This window comes from Artibeus jamaicensis, unplaced genomic scaffold (genome assembly GCF_021234435.1).
Source record: "Artibeus jamaicensis isolate MK-2021 breed Jamaican fruit bat unplaced genomic scaffold, CSHL_Jam_final contig_923, whole genome shotgun sequence".
Lineage (NCBI taxonomy): Eukaryota > Metazoa > Chordata > Mammalia > Chiroptera > Phyllostomidae > Artibeus > Artibeus jamaicensis.
The window spans coordinates 4,374,078-4,395,180 of NW_026522014.1; the positions used below are offsets into that span (position 1 = coordinate 4,374,078).

General features: G+C 38.9%; 1 protein-coding gene across 6 annotated transcripts in view; it reads left to right on the forward strand.

The window, feature by feature from the left end:
* Window positions 1-21,103, forward strand: part of DYNC1I1 (dynein cytoplasmic 1 intermediate chain 1) — a 295,022-nt gene that overhangs the window by 39,046 nt on the left and 234,873 nt on the right. For 3 of the 6 annotated variants that reach the window (XM_037136706.2, XM_037136707.2, XM_053655067.1), the window contains exons 4-5: window positions 2,223-2,364; window positions 15,313-15,372. In XM_037136706.2, coding sequence (XP_036992601.1) covers window positions 2,223-2,364; window positions 15,313-15,372 — 202 coding nt within the window. The remainder of the gene's footprint in view (window positions 1-2,222; window positions 2,365-15,312; window positions 15,373-21,103) is intronic. The other 3 variants (XM_053655068.1, XM_053655069.1, XM_053655070.1) reach the window with 3 other exon arrangements.

The window sequence follows — 21,103 nt, forward strand, 5'->3', positions numbered from 1 at the left end:
TAAAATGCTCAGTGGGAAATCTGAAAGAAAACTTAAATTGGTGACAGATTAGCAGCTAATTAACAAGTTCAAATTTATTCAACTCTATTGTATATCTTGGATTTATGGCTAATTGACATTTTCACTATAGTACCTCTCCTCCAACTCATTCATTCCTAGTTAATTGTCCATGATCTCATTTTATCACTTGAATTTGGATATTGAACAATTTGATTTACTTGTGTAGAAGGTAATCTGTACATATTCTGTTTATTCTGTTACTTAATATATATTTCTCATGTGATAAGTTATTTTATTTTTCTTTATTCATTTGCTTTCCTTACATTTCAGAGTAATCTTAGGGTGTCTGTAAAACTATGTAATGTCCAATATAGTTTAAGAAAACCTTTTGAAACAATGCATTAACATAAATACAATATTAGGTTTCTTTTATGAAATGGATTTGCTGCCTTTTAATTCTATTATTAGCTTTTATATTAAAATAAGTTTTCACTGATTTCTATAGTTACTTAAACTAAGAATAAAAATTATCCCATGTATAACAAAATAACAAGTATTTATGTCAATGTAAATAAGAAGAAGAGCAATATATAATAAGCCCACAGATGAAGTATTGCTGAATATAATTTAACGTGTACAAACTAAACTAGAACACCATGAAAAGCATTTTATGCTCAACCTCCGTTTGTGGTAAAATCATGTCTGACAATGATTATAAGAAGGCCCTATAAGATGCTGATTATTTTGTTTAGTTCCTTATGGTGTGGAGGATGTAACCTGTAGGATATTCACCTGATGGACCTTCTTCGAGGAGGTTGACAAACATTTTTGTACTTAATTGACATGTGATATAAATCAGACACTTTGTAACCAATGACATTTCCCCCTCAAAATAGCTTTGGGAATTCTATTGCAATGTGAAGGAACACTGGTTAAGTCCAATTGTAAGTAGTGCGTCCTGTTCGTCCCTACCCTACATAAAGCCAGCAATTAACCTTTAAGAACAAAACAGTTAAGTATCCCTAACCCATGACCAAATTCTGAACTGTCCTTGCACCCCTCCCAGCCAGCCTTGGCAGGGGTGGGCCCCGTTTTGAGTTTTCGTCCATCTCTCTGACTTACCCTCTGACTCACTGCAGAGGATAATCAGTGAATTAAATGTGAGACCACATGAAAATTTCTAGTTTCTTGACAGATCTGCCATTGTGTTATAGGGTTTGGACAAAATGGTTAAGCCTTTTACTCTATTAAATAAATAAAAGGAAATTGCCCATGATTGAAACCAAATGGGAATCTGCACTCATGTCTTGAAGTTTCTGCCCATCTGGCCACTTTGGCGTATGTCGCACCGAGAACCCGCTGAATTCGTCTGGCCTGAAGCCGCCCTGGCTATTTGCTGTAGCTTCTCTCTGAAGGACATTTGGCTCATATCAAAAATGCATTTGCATTTTCTTCAGCTTTTTTCTTTTATTATCCTTGCTCTCAGATGTTCAGCTTGCACTGACCTTGACCTCTGAACTGTTTCTGCTCCCTTCAGGATGGCAGATTACTCTGTGCACCTGGCAGAGGCAAAGGAAGATGCGTTCAGAACACAGTAAACAGTTCAATGGGATGCAACTATTAATTAAATGTAAAAATAAAGCATCCTGGCATTTTTCTTTGTTTTGGAAGAGATTTTTAAATTACTAGGTTCAGAATCTACCCTTTCTCTGTCACTTAGTCTCTCTTAGCAAATGCAGTTTAAAATCCATGGACGAGGGATTTCCCTCCAAATGCACACACATATGACACATTTTTTCCTGACCCTTCTTGACCATTTATATAATCCAGAATCACTTACTATATAACCTTGTAAAGTTTTATAGACACTCCATTTTATTTTTACTAGGTCACATCTATACTAACAAAATGAAGTGGAGAATTAGAATAATCTGGATAGTTCATACTAAAGAAATCTTTGACTGGAATTATCTTGATAACTATTTTGATTCTCCATTTTAGTTCGTTAAGGTGGACATGGCCTTAGAATCCCTAAGTTAATTCTGTCTAAATTCATTTCAAATTTTCATTTTCAAAATATACAAAATTCACTTGACTTTCTTCCTTTTCTTTTCTTTCCTTTTTTTTTTTTTTTTTGTTTCCCATCTAAATCTCTCCTGGCCACATGATCACTTTCATTTGAGCCCATTTGTTTTGATTTGTCTGACACTGCTCTTCCCCAGTGCAGCCGCTGCATTTTTTAACATGGGATACCTGTTATTTTCATTATTTAGTCCCAACCCCTATGTCTCCCTCCTCGAAATCAGTGAGCACTCCCAGTGAAGCTGGAAGCCAAGACTCAGGAGACCTGGGACCGTTGACAAGGTAAGAATTGTGCCGTTACAAAGGCCATGGTTGGATGTCAATAGTACCAAAAAATAAAAAAGAAAGAAGACCTAGAAACCATACTGCTTTGTTGTGCACCATAAAATACACATTCACGTGTGTGTGTACTCTGTCATTTGAGTTTAACTTTATGGTGACTAGCTATTTTGGTGGTATACCAGCAATTTTGGACACTAGGAATTATAAACTTATATATAATCCTTCCTTGAGTGGACTGATGAACACTTTGTTTAACAAACACAAATATTCTATCAGTTTGGGCCTAAAAGAAAGCAGGGAAGGACCAAGGACAAATGGAATATATATCAGGTTCTTATTTTCCTATTTTGGTGTTGGTTTCTACAGGAATCCTTCCAAATAGGATACTGAGACATTCTCACTCTGAAATTCAATTTTTCAAGCATCTTTTTGTTTTCTTACCAGCGCTGACAATGTCAGAACTCAGTGCCCGAAGTGTTTCTATTGTTATTACTAATGGTACTAAGTAATAACATCATCAAGGTTGACTGTTTTGTTTTGTGAGTCAGCTGCCAAATTTTTATTACACTATGGCTACTCAAAGATGATATAAGTTTTGAAAGTGAATATAGCCGTTCTCTACTTTGATCCCTGAAAGGATATCCAAAAGATAAAAATGTGAAGAGGGGAAAGAGAAGGCTCACTGAAATTCGTGGAGTCACGGTAACTTTCTGAGTGCAGGCGCCTTTACCAGGATTCCACATGCGGGGAGCCACGGGCAGGCCATCCCCAGGGGCAGGGCCTGGAGGCCTGTGGCGCCTGGCTAGCAGGCACCTTGCTTATCAAGGCCAGACGGCCTCCTTGCAGTTCAGGCTGAATATGGACCAAGTTTTCTATCCCCTTCCGTTTTTCATAAGACACTAACAATTCAAGTGTTTATGCAGTAATCTCTTAAATGATAATGGGCAATGACTTTGTTAGAAGTGGTTTGGAGCCTGACCTGGCCTGGGGGTTGGCAATTTATGACCTGTGTTTTTGACTCCTAATTTAAAAAAAAATTGTAACATACTTTCATCAACTTCAAATAGGAGAAGAAACAATCATCCACAGCACTGTAGTTCCAACAGACCAGCCTTTGTCTTTATGTGCCTTTCAATCCTCTCTACCAGCATGTATTCCTTGCTACTGAATGTGTTATTGGGGAGAGGTATAGAATTTTGCATTTTTCTTTTTTCTCTGAACACGGTATCATAAGCAACATCTTCTGAAAGTGCGTTGTTTCCATATAGGCTGCGTGGTTTTGGGTAGAGAAAAGTATGGAAATGAAAATGCTTTACTATCTGCCTGAACTATAGGTTTTGCTTTTCTTTCTGAAACCTACATGTAAGACTGGAATTACCCAACCCATATCTGCCTGTTAGTGCATTTCAGACTTGAGTATGTATTTTGTTTTGAAGGGGCCTTTTGAAACGAGTGGACACTGCTTTCAATTTGAGAAAAACGAAAGTAGAGGTTTTTGTGGGCAGCCGGCTAGTTTATTTTAACAGATCGCCTTTGTGATTTGGGGCAGCACACGTCTTCTCTCATCTTTTGCTCTGAACACTTCAAAAGGTCTTTGAGGGGAAAGAAAAAGTAATAATAACACAGTTATGTAAGATCTAACACTTATATAAGACCTAGCTGGCACGCTGTGATCACATTCCTTAGGGAGTCCGTTGGTCTATCATTAAGTTAATATATTGGCCTCTTGCTATGCAATGATGGCGGTGTATCCATTAATGCTTAGCTTCAAGGGGCACAGTTAGCAGCATTAAATTCTATTACTGAGTTCACAGTTGATGAGCCCCTTTGAAAACTTTCTAGAGAACGCTGACCCACACTGTTAGCACTCTGGGGACAGCAGCAATTTTTCTTTCTCAGAGTCCATAACTCTTCATATTTTCCCCTTTTTTACATTTTTTTTTTTTTTAATTTAAGAAGTCACTTTGGGAGAAGTGCTGTCCCCAGCTATAGTACAGAAACTCCGACTAGCTTCAATTATTTATAGGAACGTTCTGGCAAGAGTAGACAATTAAGTCAATGAATAAATTTCTTGATAAGTGTAGGTTTCATAGGAATGCAAGCAAGTTGGCATTGAGGAAATTATGATTTTCAGAAAAGCTGAGCACAAAATTTGCTTGAGGAGAAGGCATTGGGAATAGCATAGTAAATCTTGCCCTGGTTTTGAACTTAGGAAAATTCCACACAAATTTATGTTTTCGCTTCCATAAAACAAATATGAGAGTTGAATTTCAAAAGGATCTTATATTTGTTTTTAAAATTCCAATGGGAATGTGCGTGTTTTTTTTTTGTCGAAGAAACATCTCTGAAACAATTACGATGAACACTTCATAAAATATAAGATGAGAAAAAGAGCTTGGTAATTTCTACGAATATAACTCTCTAGTCATAAATTTGCCTATTGGAGTAGAATTTGGACCTTAGAAAATGGAAAATCTTTCAGAAGACAACTTAGGAATCATACTGACACATTTGGTTTCTAAAGGTGCACATAAATTCTGTCATTTATTTGCCAAAATTTCAAAGCAAAACTAAAAGTTTCTTTACAGAGCCAAATTGGCAAATATTTCTTATATAACCCTTGTAAGTGGTTAATTTGCAGGCATTCTTTATATACTTATTATAAAGAAAAAGTTAAAATGATGATTTAAAAAATCAAATATAACAAAATTTCTTTCATTAATTTTTAAGAGCAGGTAATTTTTTTAAAAAGTGACTAGAGAGTTGGAATATATAATAATTTTTCAACTATAGTAGTATCATTTAATTTTTTAAAACTTAACGGTTCACAACTTGTTTTGTAATTTTTGCTTCTGGTGTTATTGCCTGCTTCTCATTTATAATTTACAATTTGTGGTATTTTACTCTTTCTTGTAATCAATTTTGGTAGAACTAATTAATCATTTCTCTTAATTATATTGGGCAAATACCAAGCTCGATATTGTTAATGCAATATTTTAAAGACTAGTTTCACTTTTAAACGTAGATATAAAAACCCTAAATATACTATATGCAACTGGAATCTGACACAATATTAGTGGGACACTATGCTGTGATTAATTTAGGATTGATTAAACAATTCCAAGATATTTTAGTGCAGGAGAACATATTGCCATAATTCGCTATATGGAAAGGTCAAAGAGGAAAAAATATATACTTGCAATATATACTTAAATGGTACTTGAGATTTTTAAACACCTGTCTCCATAGTTTAAAACTGGGAATGGAAATAATTTTTCTCAGTATGATACAGAATAGTAATCCCATACCAACATCCTGCCTCTTTTATACATAAGCATGAAGCATTTAGTAATTTATAGCTGAAAGCAGAATGATTTATGTTTAGTTGAATACACACCTCTCTTTCTGAGTAAGTGACAAGTTCCTTGAAGGAAGGGAGTATGTGATATTTGAGATGTATCCATAGAGTAGGTATTTGATAAATGTTTGTTGAATGAATCAACTATTACCTATCTATCAGTCTATCTACACACATACATATATGCCACCATATACATGATAAATAATATCATATCATACAAACTGTTAACCTTGTCTTCCTAATCAATTATCTCCATTTCTCCATTTCATTACATTTTCATCTTATCTGATAGGTATGCTATCTTCAGTTTTACCCAATTAGAACATAATCCCATTTGTCTATGCAAGTGATATCTGGCCTCCCAGCTATCAGCATCCAGTAACCCCCCAAAAAGCCGTATAGCCATGGATTTTCTCTAGGAAGGTGAGGCCCCTCCTAAGGGGACCTAAATGCCTCAGATGAAGAAATGTCTGCTTTGGTTCCTAACAGGGGCCAAAAGCAAAGGTGCAAAGGAGGTGGACTAGAGGCCATTCAGGCGTCCAGCTTCGTGTGCATCTTAGATTGGAGTCCGGGTCGAAGGCGCAGGCGTCTGCAGACCCTCTGCTGCTCGCTGTGCACGCTAGGCCTCCATACGGTCATTATTAAGTTTCATGTTGACAGAATACTTGGGTAAAATCCAGGTACTCCATAAACTGCCTTCCCCAGTTCTACCACCTAGTGAACTCTCCAGTGAGGACATGAGAATGATTTGTGGTCAATCTGTGCCGGCAGTACCTGGTTCCCATTTTCTTTACTCGGTGATTTCTAGTGGAGGAAAATGTGCTCAGAGGCCGCAGGAGCTTAATGCCCAGCAGAAAACCCGCAGGGCTTTCCTCTTCACCCACAGTCAGCTCCCAGAGGGTTCCCTGGTACTACAGAAGCCTCGCCGGACTTTCGACCCTTTTTTAATGGGAACATCGCTTTCTTCTATGATGCTCTGATGAATCAGAGGCTAAAGGGAAGACAATGAGGTTTTAGAAAAGGTGAAAAAGTACAATAAAAAACCACAAAACCTCGGAGTACGTTTAATAAGACCATTAACAGTCTCTTTGGAAATTAAAGTGAAGTGTAAGCTGTAGGATTTTCTCTTTGGGTAGCACGTCACCTGGTTGGTTAAACGTTTTTGTCGCAGTTTCCCTGACTGTACTGTGTGTGCCCGTAGGTCACTGCAGCATAGTAAGCACCTCTTTCAGCAGCGGGCGGCCGAGCTTTCCTCTGGGGAAACTGCTTGCTGGACAGCAGCTTTGTGAGGGGAAGTCTTACATTTCTTTTTGAATTCAGGTTTGATGGCTCACTCCATGTTAGGGCTTTGAGGTTAGGCGATAAGGAAGATTCTCACATAGTAAGTTAAGAAAAGAGGCTTTGAAAAAAGAGCCTGATACATGTGTTTATTGTACCGTTCCAGTTTTATCCCCGACATCAGAAAATCTGCATCGTTATCATTGCCAGTCCTAAGTAAGGAATTAATTGAGGCCTGGAAGTAAAATGTTAACTCATTAGTTAAATGCCATCCTTAATTAGTGACTGTGACAGATTGAGAGATAGGATGGATTTTAAAACATCCTTATTATACAGTGTATCACTTTGGGAAATGGCATAGAAGAAGTCGGTATTTGAGAACATGGGCGCGAGACTTTCTGTTGGGCACCGTGCTCACATGGGCCCAAACTGCTTTCTCCATCCGACTAGTGACCAGTGACCTGTTTGGCAGAGAACCCAGGGGACTCCAGGGAGCCCCGTGTCCTGCCTTCCGGCTGCCTGTCCACACAAAGAGGGGAGGAACTGGGTGAAAAGCTGGTTCCAAACACTGCACCTGCTTCCAGGGGGCACCCGAAGTTGCTACGTTTATTTGATGGAGGAGATAGCAGGACTTCCTCTTTCTCTCTCAACACAAACCAGCATTATGCTTGGCATTTTTAAGATAGGATTTCCTTCTTTAATATGGAAGTAAGTCTGAAAGTTCTCCCAGGCCCGCGTGGTGACGTCACACTGTGCAATGCTGAGTTCCTTTTAGGTGGCTTGGTAGAGATTAAAGGGGTCAGACAGATATGCCCTGCTTTATTCTTTCATTTTTAAATAAATAAAGTAAAAACTATCTCTTTGGGAATCAACTTGCCCACGCTCTTAACACTCATATACAGAAAGGCAAGTCAAAGCCATTCATTTGTTTATTCATTCATGTATTTATTCAATAACTAATTAAGAATTTACTGTGTGCATGACACACAATGAATGTTAAGTGTTAAACCTGACAGGAATGTAAAGACAGGAATTCTTCTTCCTTCTAAAGAGCCTGATTCCAGTAAGTTGACAGGTTTAATTTGAAGCCATCTAAGGTAATTTAAGGAAATTACAGCTCTCAAATATTTGTACCCATAAGTTGAGCAATAATATCTTAGACCATTATTTCCAAATTATCTATAATTAGTTTGTAGTGTATTCATGTGGGACAAGTGATTTTGATTTGCTAGTGCCCTACACATACCAGATACTTGGTAAATGTCCACTTACTTGTTTTATGTGTGCGTGTACACATACTTATGCACATGCACAGTTTGCAAAAACCTGGGTGGGATGGGTGGAGGATGGGGGGAGGGATGAGGACACAAGTAAAAGCAAGGAAGTTCAAGTTTGCTGGGCAAGTTGCCCGAAGGTGGACATTCCTCAAGGAGAACAATGGGCAGTATTCATAGGACTGAGGTATGAGTTGAGGATTTCCTCACAGAAATATAGTTACTGGGCTCAGAGCAAAAAGTCAGACTGGGACCGGCTGTGTGTTTGGCTTGAGGCTGAGGCTCTGGGCTTTGCAACAGTGCTCATTCCCTCCTGCAGACCATTTTCAGACTTGATCTTATGGCCTGATGCAGGGCTACTGCTGAGGTTAGGTGGACTGTAGATTGGCAAAGACGATATGCAATATGAGGCATAGGTATTTCTCTGTTGTTTCATAGAAAGACAAGTTATTTCTGAATGAGGTTATCGGGGACATTTGAGATGGGCCTTAAAAGACGCATATTGCTTTGGATGGGTAGTGATGGGAGAAATGGCATTTGGATGATGGGAAAGGCACAAACAAAGGAAGAGGGTGGGCAGAATGGGATGTAAAATGCATGTTAGGGAGGAAGTATCAAAAGAGGTCAGAGGCTGGGAGACAAGTATGACTTTTGAGATACTGAGATCCCTGGCTCCTTTACCTAGTGGTTATTTATTGGATGTACTTAGTAGCTTGTTAAAAAGGCCTGGACCACTGCAGTTTTACAATGCTTTCATGGTCTGAGGACTAGTTTGGAAAACCATTGGTATGTCCACAAGTCATGTGTTAAGTGGGACTTGAGCTCAATGGGGATGAGGACTCTGGGGTTATTTGTTTAGAAGATGTATGCAAGTGAGGGAGAACTAACCCTGATCAGGGAACGTCCACTTTCTGGGGTCAGAAAGAATAGGGGCTCTGCCAAAAATTGGTCATGGGACTTGATGATTTGGAGGTCATCATCATCTTCTTCTCCTTCTCCTCAACCTTCATCATCATCATTGTCATCATTATCATCATCATCACCATTACTCTTATTTTTATTGCTTGTGATGTTTTATTTCCATAGATTGAGTTTCTGGAAGTCAAACCAGTCTAGGAGTTATTCTGTTTTTATGATTCTTGCTACATTTTGGCATATTGCTTTCCAGAAGAACTGTGCTAATTTTAAATGCTAGCAGCATTATATTATATAAGAGTGCCCTAGTTGCCCTGACCAGTGTGGCACAGTGGCTGGGCATTGTTCTGCAAAGCACAAGGTCACTGGTTCGATTCCTGGTCAGGCATGTGCCTGGGTTGCCGGCTCAGTCCCTGGTCAGGGCGTGTGCTAGAGGCAGCTGATTGAAGTTTCTCCCTCACATTGATGTTTATCTCCCCCTCGTTCTTCCTCCCTCCTCCTCTCTCTAAATATAAATAAATAAAACCTTTCAAAAAGAGCGCTTTAGCCAAGTTGAGTGTTAGCATCAATAAATGACAGAGCATTGCCTTCCAAATGTTTATCAGATATCACTTTTCTATAACCAACACCCACGAAGGGCGAGAGCAAAGACACTCTAGGGCAGAATTTTAAGACCTTCTACTCTGAGGCCCAGTAAAGATGGAAAGGAGAATGGAAGCCACCATTTGACTGTTGGTAAGAGCTGAACGGGGAGAAGTGGACCACTTACCAGAGAGCGAGGTGCACGCAACCCAGACGTCACGCCTTTTCCTCCGAAGTTCTGCTTTCAGCAGAGGCCGGGGCGTTGTTTTCGCTTTTGAAGTTTTACTTCACTGGGTCTAAACCTGAAACTGAGCAAGTAAAATTATACCAATGACACAAGAATTGTATATGAAGTTGAGTAGTGATGAGTTGGTAAGAGGTTTAAAATATAGAGTTTTGTTAGTTTCTGAGTAAGTCACTGCTAATTTCAATGATTTTGATGTTTTTGCCTATTCGTTTTATTCTGAAGTTAGTTTACATACTTTTTTAAACTTTTATTAAAAAAAATTTTAACTATAGTGCACATTTAATATTATTTCAGATCGGTTCCAGTTACATATCAAAATGGCCAGAGTATTGTGTCTAGTCTTAAAAGAAGTATTAAAAATCTAATTGTCCCCCAAATTGTAAACTAACTGTTACATAGAAGGTCTTTTTAGATGAGAGGCCAGAATCTACCTTATCTAGCATGTTTAGGTTAAATAAGTGAATGATTACTTTACACAGTGTGGGAAACTTCTGTACATGGTACTTTGAAATGATGTTAGGAAATGTGACCTTAATTGGCATGTGCCGTCCATTGTGGTCCACAGAACAATGCCCTGCAGTCCTGAGTAGGTAAGGATGATTGTGTTATTCAGGATCCGTGCCAACAGCAGGGGCCCTATGAGAGGTCAGAGATCCTTCCTTGGACCCTCGGAGAGTTCACCTAAGAAGTAACCCAACACTGATCAGTGCAGACAAATGCAATTCTTAAACATAAGCAAATGAAACTAGGAGGGTTTCCCCTACAGGAACACTGGGCAAAATCTAACCGACATATTTAGCTCACAGTTACAGCAATCAGAAAGGGTTGGTTGGTCATCCCGGGAATTGGGGAAATCAGAGACTTGGGCAGCAGTGAGGGGTGTGTCCGGCCTGGCTAAAGGGTGTGGATGTGATGGGGGTGGGGGGCTGTAGGGCAGGGGGAAGCCATAGTCGTTAAACATTCAGCTTTACTGGTTCTGATTCCAAAGACACTGCTGGTCATGGGGCTTTGTCAGGCTTGTATCAGTCAGGCTGTACTGGCAGTTACGGCTTTCATGGTTAATTGGTAAATTGGCATCTAAAATATAACAGAGTCTTATCTGACCTAGTAGACTAACTAAGCCTTCTAAATCCACTAAACTAAACACTGATGGAAAAGAGCTCATTTCTAGATCCTATCCCATCCACCCAAAACCAAGTCCAGTGTAATCTGTTCTTGCCAGAGGAAGGGCATCTCCCTGATCTGGCTGCCACGGGATGATGGAAGTGCATTCTGACAGCCTGGCTGGCTGGCACACAGTAAATAATCATTGAAGGCAAATTAAAACCATCACTATTAATCTTTCTTATGGCACTTACTTATTTTTTCAGCTAATATTGATTGAAGCTTTAAATTGTGCTAGGCCCCACGAAAGTAACGAGAGCTACTTTCTTCCCTGTGCACGTTATCAGTATAACACTAGGCATAAGTATTCGTATGTCTCATTCTTCTCCTAAAAGATAAAACTCTTAGGTGCAAGTTCCACGTCCCACAGCACACCCATGGCACCCCTTATATGGCATGTTTTACTGTCTGCCTTGTCTTACTAAACTATTTATATATGTCCTATCTCTTCATAAGAGGGGTGGATTCCCTAAGAGTTCTTTTAATGTTCTATCATGATATTTTACATATTAGTCCTTTAAAAGATATTTTTGAGAAAGTAAATGTTTCTATCAAAAATACTCTCTCCCTGCATGGATTGATTGGCTCGTTTCAGAATTTACTGGAAACTCTAACTAATTACTGTAGCAAGCAGGATGACTTCTATGCGAAAATATTTTCTGTACGAAAGTATGTTATGTTGACATATATTCACTTACACTTTCAGTGCTTCTTTCCTTTCAAACACACTTTCTGGTCAGATTTCAACCCTTCTGGGAAGCTGTGGGGAAAGCATCATTTTATTTTCAATGATACAGTAACTTGAAGAAAGATGTTTGGAAAATAAGACCTATGCCAATTGGTTAAATAAAAGCATAGCAATTAGAGAAGAGGAAGCAGAAAGGCAGTTTAATAATCATCTGATGTTGTTTTAAAGATAAGGCAGAGAGGACCTTGGAGGGCCTCTGGACCTGCCTGCCTCCCCATTTTGCTGAGGACAGAAGACCTGCCTGGTGACATGAGGTCGGCGGTGCCCAGGACACAAACCTGCCACCCTGGGCCCAGGCGCAGCCCTTCCCGAGTGCTGCCACCTACAGGGGAGGTTCCCTGCAAGCTAGCACAGAAGGAACTTAGTGGACATTTAAGCCACCTTCCTAGGCCACCTCTGCCCATTTAATGTACTGGCTTCAAGATCCTTTTCAAAGAAAAAGTGCATTTTGTGCAAGTCTGACCACCCCACAGGTAATAGCAGGAAAAATCAAAAGAACATAAAACTAGCACCCTTGATAGCATCCCTGGCTGGCTGGACTGCTTACCCATTGCATGTTATGGACAGTAACATAACTATGATTTCTTTTACTGAGTGATGCTGTATGTGCGACTAGGGGGCAGGCGTGTAGTAGGTTAGTTACACAGACCACCGTTGTTCTGGCTGAGGAAATGCAAACTCCAGTCTGTGAACCTGTGGACTTCTTAAGGGAGCGATTCTGATGGAATCATCATTGTACCTCTGAAGGGTACAGGGAGTTCAGGTGAGCTGTCAGAATAGTAACAGGAATGGCCCAGCCGCCTGGGGCCTGCTGCATTCTTCACCTGCCTCGGAGAAGTGGAAAAGGTTGACAAAGGTCATTCCAGCAGAAACCCCAAGGGAAATTGAGTGCAAAGTAGCTGATCCTGCCCCTTATGAGGGAATGCTTCTCACAGTCGGCCAGAGCCAGAGGCTGCCTTTCTGTCTAGAGCCAAAGAAATGCCCTTGAAGATAAAAGGTTTGATCCCCAGCGATATGTGGACAGCAAACATGAATCACTGCAATAGATTCCACAGCGTCTACCATTTGAAACAAGGGGAAGGAATCAGTGTCCAGGACCCGGAAGGCTGCTTTTCTTGAGCAGAGAACAAGTTGAGAGCATTGGTTTTCATCCATGGCTGCACATTAGAATCATCTGGAGAGTTTGAAAAATACAGACGCTTGGGTCCCAGCCCACACTTTCTCATTTAATTGGTCTGAAAGTGGCCTGGGCCTCAGGCCAGGCTGGAGTTAATCACAGGTGTAGATGCTGCCATGTTCGGGGATCGCTGATGCTTTCTCTCTGCTGACTAATGAAAGCGATTGTCCAGCCCAGTCATTTTCTAAAGCTGGTCTCAGGGTCAGTCGTAAGCATTTTCTGGGAACTTGGTCAATACTCATTCTCAGGCCCCACCCCAGGTCTACGGAATCAGAATTTCCGGCAGTGATCAGCCTTTTGTATTTTCAGTAAACCCTCTGGTCATTCCAATTCACATCCACGTTTGAGAGCCACTTTTTAAAGTCTGGACCTTACTGCCTAGGCGACATCCTCAGAGTGGCAGCATCGGCACCCACTTGACCTGTCACATACGTAGGTCACTGACTCAAAGAAACATGTGGTAGTAGATACAGGGGATGGGGGGCAGTAAGGCAGCTGCTGTTTATCATGTAGTTTCTTTGTACTGTATAGGTACAATTGTATGTAATCCCTGTAGACGACCAGAAAGAGATCATCCACCCATTCATCCACTCATCCGCTATCCATTTGTTCAGCTAATTCTGTGTTATGTAAGCGTACATACCAGGCCCAGTTCTAGGCATATCCTTGTAATCTGGGGATTTGGCCACTCCTGCCATTATAAGGCTAAGGGCAGATCAAACAACAAGCAGTAACCTGGTTTGTCATAAAATCATAGATGAATATTAGTGCTTTGAAAAAAAGTAAAGCAGGATAAGGCGAGGGGTAGGTGTGACGAGGAAGGGCTACTTGAGATAAAGTGGTGAAAAAGAAAACCTCTCCAAGCAGGTGACATTTGAGCCGAGACACGGAAGAGGCAAAGGCATGAGCTACGCAACTTTTTGAAGGAAGAGCATCAAGGGGACACAGGACAGACGGAGGATGCAGTGGGGGGGGGGGGGTTGGAGATAAGTTCTGAAGATAGCTTCAGGTGAGGTCATAAATTGCCTCATAAACCACGGGAAATCTTAACAATTGAAGGAACTGAGCAGGACTCCTCAGACTTGAAGGTGCCCATGAATTGTCTGGGACCTTATTAAACTGTACTGAGGAGTCGGTGAGTCTGGGATGAGACCTGGGTCTCTGTGTTCCCAACAAGCTCCCAGGAGATGCTTATGCCTCTGGTCTGTGGGCCACCTTTGGAGTAAACAAAAGGGTAGCGAGGTTGAGAACTTAAGCAACATGCCCAGTGTGACGCAGCTGGTAAGTCGTAGGAGCAAGAGGTGAATCCCAGATGGCTGACTCCAAAATCCTTGCTGGCCATCAGTCCCTGCCAGATAACCTCCTTCCCAGTTCACCTGCAGTTACTCGAATGCAGGCAACTGGAAGGACCTGCCAGAGATAAGTCCTTGTGTGCACTTGATTTATAGAAGAACTGTTTATCCTTTTTTTTGAAGGAGAAATAAGAAGGGAAATGAATGCCTGGGTAACTATTGATACTTGGTGCTATTGCTTGTAAAATAGTTAAAAGATGTAAGATATCCCTGGCATCTTAGAGACAAATGATGTGTTTGATGATCATGGTGTAACACATAAATTTTTTTTAAAGCACCAAAATACCTTTGGGCTTCGAAATCCAATGCATTGTATTTGTGGTAACCGACCCAAGGAAGCCAGTTACTCACCAGGCCCTGCAGTCACGCTCCATCTGGCCCAACCTTCTCAGATGCCCCTGCTCTGGCCCCTTTGCACGTTGGCATTTGGTTTTCTTTTCTGCACAGGAGATGCCTGGTGCTCCCAGGTGTGGATGGGCTCTGGCTGTCAGAGGCACTCAAAGCAGGTCACATTCTCAAATTAATCAGTCTTCAGTAACAAGCAAAACAAAACAGACCAAGGTGGGGGGTGGAGTTTGAATATTTAGTTCTGAGCTTCCTCCCAGGAAAACAGCCATAGCTCCCAGGATCAAACAAATGCTGAAAGGAAAGGATGGCTTCTTGCTTTCCTTTGTCGCTTGATATTCACAGGGTCTCCCTGCACCTGGGGAGGGAGCAGGGTAGGGGGGAAGTGGGAGATGTTCCGTGTATGTACTGTGTATGCCATCGCCTTGATGAACGGTTTGGTTTGGTTTGTTCCCTCCCCTTCCGTTAATTCTCTGTGTTCTTTTTCCCTTGTGCTGCACGATAGGACCCTGCAGTGGGACACAGACCCCTCAGTGCTCCAGCTGCAGTCAGACTCAGAACTTGGGTATATGTCTGCTCTTTTGCTACTCCTTTTATTATTTCTTTGCTACAGTTGTGTTGAAATGCTGGAGCTGTTGTTGCTCTTATTTTTTCCTTTTTCGTTGAACTTCCAGTTTGATAAGTTTATTTCCTTCTGTTAGTTTGCCGTATAAAGTTAAGCTTTAAGGAAAGTCTCTCTTTGTGGAAAAATGCCACAAAAAGATGGCTTTTGGTCTCCTTTTCTTAATTCCTATTATTGCGGTACAACGCTTCCCTCTTCAAATGCACACACACACACACAAACACACACACACCCTGCACACCCACACCTCTGCTTCCAAGGTGGGGTGTGCGGTATCTGCAACAATGGGAAATACGTTTGAGCTTATCCTAACCACCTTCCCCTCTACTAACAAGCTGCCTTAGGTTAATTTTTATCTAAAATCAGTATATAAATGTTGTGTCTTATTTGTTTCCTTTCATTTTCACTTTTTTGGACACTTACAATAAGTGTTTAATTTGAATGGAGTTTGAACATAGAAAGAGTCTTATTACAGAAAAAGCTAATTTGTTGACTTCCTCAATATTGTGGAATCTCAAATATTTGATGATGGGTAATGTTGCCTATATCTTAAAGATCATATATATTTATTCAGATGAAAATGTATTGTCATAGGTTAAAAGATAGCCTCAGATTTGAAAATGTGGTATATATGTATGATGGAATATTATTTAGCCATAAAAATAAAATTGTGTCACTTGCAACAGCATAGATGGACTTTGAGGGCATTATGCTAAGTGAAATAACTCATTAAGTAAGAAAGAGATCAATGCCATGTGATCTCACTTCTATGAGAAACCTAAAAAAATATTTAAAAAAACAGACAAAAATCCCCAAAACACAACAATGAAAACCTCATGGACATAAAGAACAGACTGACGGTTGCTAAGGTGGTGGGTTGGGGGTTGCCAGAATGGGCGAAGGGGGTCACCAGGTACAAATTTCCAGTCATAAAGTGAATGAATGAGGCACAGAATGTCATGTGCTGCGTGACTGTACTGCTAATACTGCATTGCACATTTAAAAGTCTCTAGGAGAGTGGATTCTGAAAGCTCTGATTCCAAGAAAAAAGTTGCAACTAAGTGTGGTGATGGGTATTCACTTGACTTATTGTGGTGATCAATTTTGTAATATATATAAATTTTGAATCATTGCACACATGAGACATATAACATTATTTCTATTAGAGTTCAATAAGAAGTAAAATGAAGGCATATTCTAGAAAGTTGGTTCATTTATCTTTTCGGATTGAGGTTAGCTGTGGTATACATGAGATATTGCCAGTGGGATGCCTGGACCAGCTTGTGCTCAGGCCCCGAAGAGCAGACTGTGTGCTTCTCTTCCTCACTTTGCATTCAGTGACATGAACTTGAAATCTGCCATGGTGGAGTGTTTACACCACCAGAATTGGCCAATGCTGCAAACCAGGGCTTGCTCCCTTTTCCCCAAGCCAGTTATTAAACATTTATCAACATGCCACTGGGTCACCTCAGTATATGAATAGCAGATCTTATTATAGTATTTTATGAAACTACGTTTTCTTTCTATTTAAATATAACTCAATGGATTCCAAAGTGGATATTTATTTATTTACTTATCACTTATTTTGAATTTCTGGACTCATATCTATGGGTTCCTATCAATGTCAGTGCCTAATATAGGTATATGAGGAGGTCAAAGGGCTATTTGCACATTAGGTCAAAAACTGCCCATGACCCTTTGGATATATAAAGGGTCATGTGAGTTCTTGGCAGACTCACAACAGTGCTAGGCCAGTGAAGTACCTGAACACTTTAGGTAACTGATACATTATTTTTTAAAAACATCACTTACTGCTTTGGCTATTTAGTTTGTGGTTAGTTCCTTGTATATTGTATTTAAGCTCATATTATTTGAATAGCCAAGAAATGTGGCTCCTGTGCAGCAGTGGAATGATGAACACACAGTATGTTACGGGTCAGGGGAACTTCAGGGTGCAGTTCTTCTGCACGTCATTGTGCTCGAAGAAATGAGGATGGAACTTCCAGAGACCGTACCTTGTGTCTTACACTAACAGATTTTCAGACAGACTGGAGCATTGCTCCATTACGCTCGCTGATGTGGGACAGTTGGGAATTTTCCCATTTCTTTCTGTTTTCCAAGGGAAAATCTCAGGTGACCATGCAGATAAAAACCTGTGGCTCTTTCTGTGGAGATGGCATATCTGAGGAGCCCACTTTGCCTGCCACATTTTACATCGGAGCAGACCCAGAGTGTCAGAGAGAGGCAAGATGGGTGACTTTCTGTTCACTGAGTGGTTTATCTTAGAGAGTTTGGAAGGAACATTCAGAGAGTATTTGACAGAGGAGGTTATTTTGGCCGTGTTACAATTTCAAATATTGATTTAATGAACAATTTCCCTTTGTGATGGCTATTATGCACAGATCACTCTTACTCTCATACATGATTTTATGAAACGTACCTCAGGCAACATTTTTCTAGAGACAATATTATTTCTTCTTCTTGATCTTTGCCATTCAATTGTCCATGGAATTGGCAATAGCTTGCTCTGTCGTTTAATTTTTTTTGAGACATAGCTTTTTTGAAGTATAATTGAAGTATAACTGAAGTATAATTTCTTTCTTTTGAAGTATAATTGACATAAAATATACCCATTGACAGCATTCAAATAGATAAGTTTTAATGTGTAAACACAGCCATGAAACTATTGCCACCAAGATAATGAACACATTCATCATCCCCCCAAATTGCCCATTTTCCTTTATATTCCTCGCTCCTGCTTCTCCCCATCCCCTCCAACAACTGACCTGCTTTCTGTGGTCACTATACATTAGTTTGCAAGTCTAGAATGTCATAGAAATGAAAGCACACAATAGGCACTCTTTTGACTGACTTCTTTCACTGGGAATAATTATTTCAAGACTCACTGTTGATCAATAGGTCATTCCTTTTTATGACTGAGTGGTATTTCCTTGTGTGGATATACCACAGTTTATTCATTTACAGTTTGATGTACATTTGGGTTGTTTCCAGTTTTTGCCCATTAAAAATAAAACTTCAATCTTTCTATTGATATACACTTTCATTTTAGGGGGTAAATACCACCAAGTAGAATAGCTGAGTTATATAATGGATATACATTTCACTTAAGATGCTAGCAAACTGTTTTCACCATTATACATGCTCACCAGCAGTGTGTGAGAGCCTCGGCTCCTCCACATTCTTGACAACACTTACTTTAGACTTAAAAACATTTGAACCACTGTTTAAAGAGTGTAGTAGTATCTCATTGTAGTTTCGATCTGCATTTACCTAGTGACTACTGTTGAATGTCTGTGTCTTTCCTATTTGAACATTTTCTCTGATAAAATGGCTACTTAAATCATTTGCCCTTACTGTTTTTGAATTTGGTTGTTTGTTTTCTCATTATTACTGGAGTTTTAGGAGTTCTTTATATATTTGGTATATAACTCTTTATTTGATATGTAATTTGTAAATATTTTCTCCCTGTCTGTGACTTCTTTTTTAATTCGTTCAACAGTCTCTAAGCTATTCTTAAGTTTTAACAAATTCCAATGTTTAAGTTTGTTCTTTTATGAATCATGCTTTTGTTGACATAATTTCAATGTTTAATGATTCCTTAAATAGGATACAATTCACGTGTGAAACAATTTGGGTTTGGAATTTATTGTGAGGAAGGTTTAAAAATAAAAATTCAAAACTGTAATAGTAATGGGGCTATTGCAGTTATTTTTATTTTTCTGAGTTTGCTTTGGTAACTTGTGTCTTTCAAGTAATGTGTCCATTCTTTTCCATTTGCAAATTTTTTGGCCTAAAATTGTCTATGTAATCTCTTACCATCTTTTAAATATTTATAGAGTTCTTAGAACCTCTCTCATTCCTGATATTGGTAAATTTGTCTTTTTCTTCTGATAAGAATGGCTAGAAGTTTATTGATTTTATTGTTCTTCTCAAAGAAGCAGTATTTGGTTTTATTGATTTTTCTCTATTTTTCTATTTCATCGATGTCTACTCTGATCTTAATTAGTTCTTTTTTCTATTTACTTTGTGTTTAATTTGCTTTTCTTTTTCTAGTTTCATAAAGTAGAAGCAATGGCTTGTAGAACTTTCTTCATTTCTAATATATGTGCATAGTACCATAAAATTCCCTCTAAGCACTGCCTTGTGGCTTAGTACTTAAACATTTTGACTTTTTGGTTATTTTTATTTAACTCAAAATACCTTATAATTTCCCTTTTAATCTTATCTTTACCTGTTGAATTATTTAGAAGTGAGTTACTTATTTTCCAAATATTTAGGGATTTTCCAGATATCTTTGTTATTGATTTCTAATTTAATTCTTTTATGGTTAGAGAACATATTTTGTATTATTTGTCTCCTTTTAAATTTATCGAGACTTATTTTTGGTCCATAGTATATGTTTTAGTGAATGTCTCATGTGCCCTTGTAAAGGATGTGTATTTTGGTGTTATTGCCTGAAAAGTTCTATGACTTTCAATTTGGTTCAGGTTTTCATTATATTAGAATATTCAATATTCTTTATTGCTTTTTTTCTGGTTTTATCACTGATTGGGAGAGAGATGTTGAAGTTTTCAACTGTAATTTTGTCTTATTTTTATGTTTGCAATTCTATTAGTTTTTGCTTCATTTATTTTTAAATTTTGTTATTAGGTGCATAAATGTTTAGGGTTCTTATGTGTCTTTTGATGAATTGACTTGTTTATTATTGTGAAATGACCTTTATCCCATGTGCTGCATTTTGCTCTGAAATCTTTGTTGTTGGATATGAACATAGCCAGTGTTTTACTGACTAGTGTTTAGCACAATATATCATTTTCTATCCTTTTACCTTTTAACCCATTTGTCTATGAATCAAAATGTGAATATTTAAAGTGCATTTGTTGTAGGAAGCATATAATTAGGTCCTCTAAAGTTTTAAAAAATAATGATATAGTAGACTTTTAAGACATAACAATATCTTCACTATCAGAAACACTGAAGGATATTCACCAGGCAGAAATCTTTTTATTTTAGTAGATTAAAAATATTGCTTCATTGTCTTCTCACTTGCATTGTTTATGACCAGAAATCTGCTGTCATACTTGTCTTTGTTCCTCAGTATGTACTGTCTTATTTATTTTTATTTTTGTCTACTTTTACAATGCTCTTTTTTTTTTCACTACTTTTGAGCAATTTGATTATGATGTGCCTTGGTGTAGTCTTCTTCATGCTTCTTGTGCTAACAAACTTGGAAAATTTTGATTTTAAATATTTTTTTTCTTTCTACCCTTCTTCTCTGGAGACTAAATCACATGTATATTAGAAAACTTGCTTCATTTTTTATTTTTCTTTTCTATATGTGTTTTATTTTGGATAGTTTCTATTGATATGTTTTGTATTCACTAATCTTTTGTTTCGTAGCAGTTAGTATTTCATGAAGCCTACCCAGTGAGTTTTTAATTTTATACATTTTAATTTTCATATCTAGAAGTTTAGTGAGAGTCTTTTTATATCCTCCATATTTCTACTTACCTTTTGAAACACCTAAGTACCGTTTTAATAACTTGTAGTATCCTTGCTTGCTATCCCACCATGTGTATTAGTTTTGGCTCAGTTTCCATTGATTGACTTATGTCTTCAATGCAGTCACGTTTTCCTGCCACTTTTCACATCT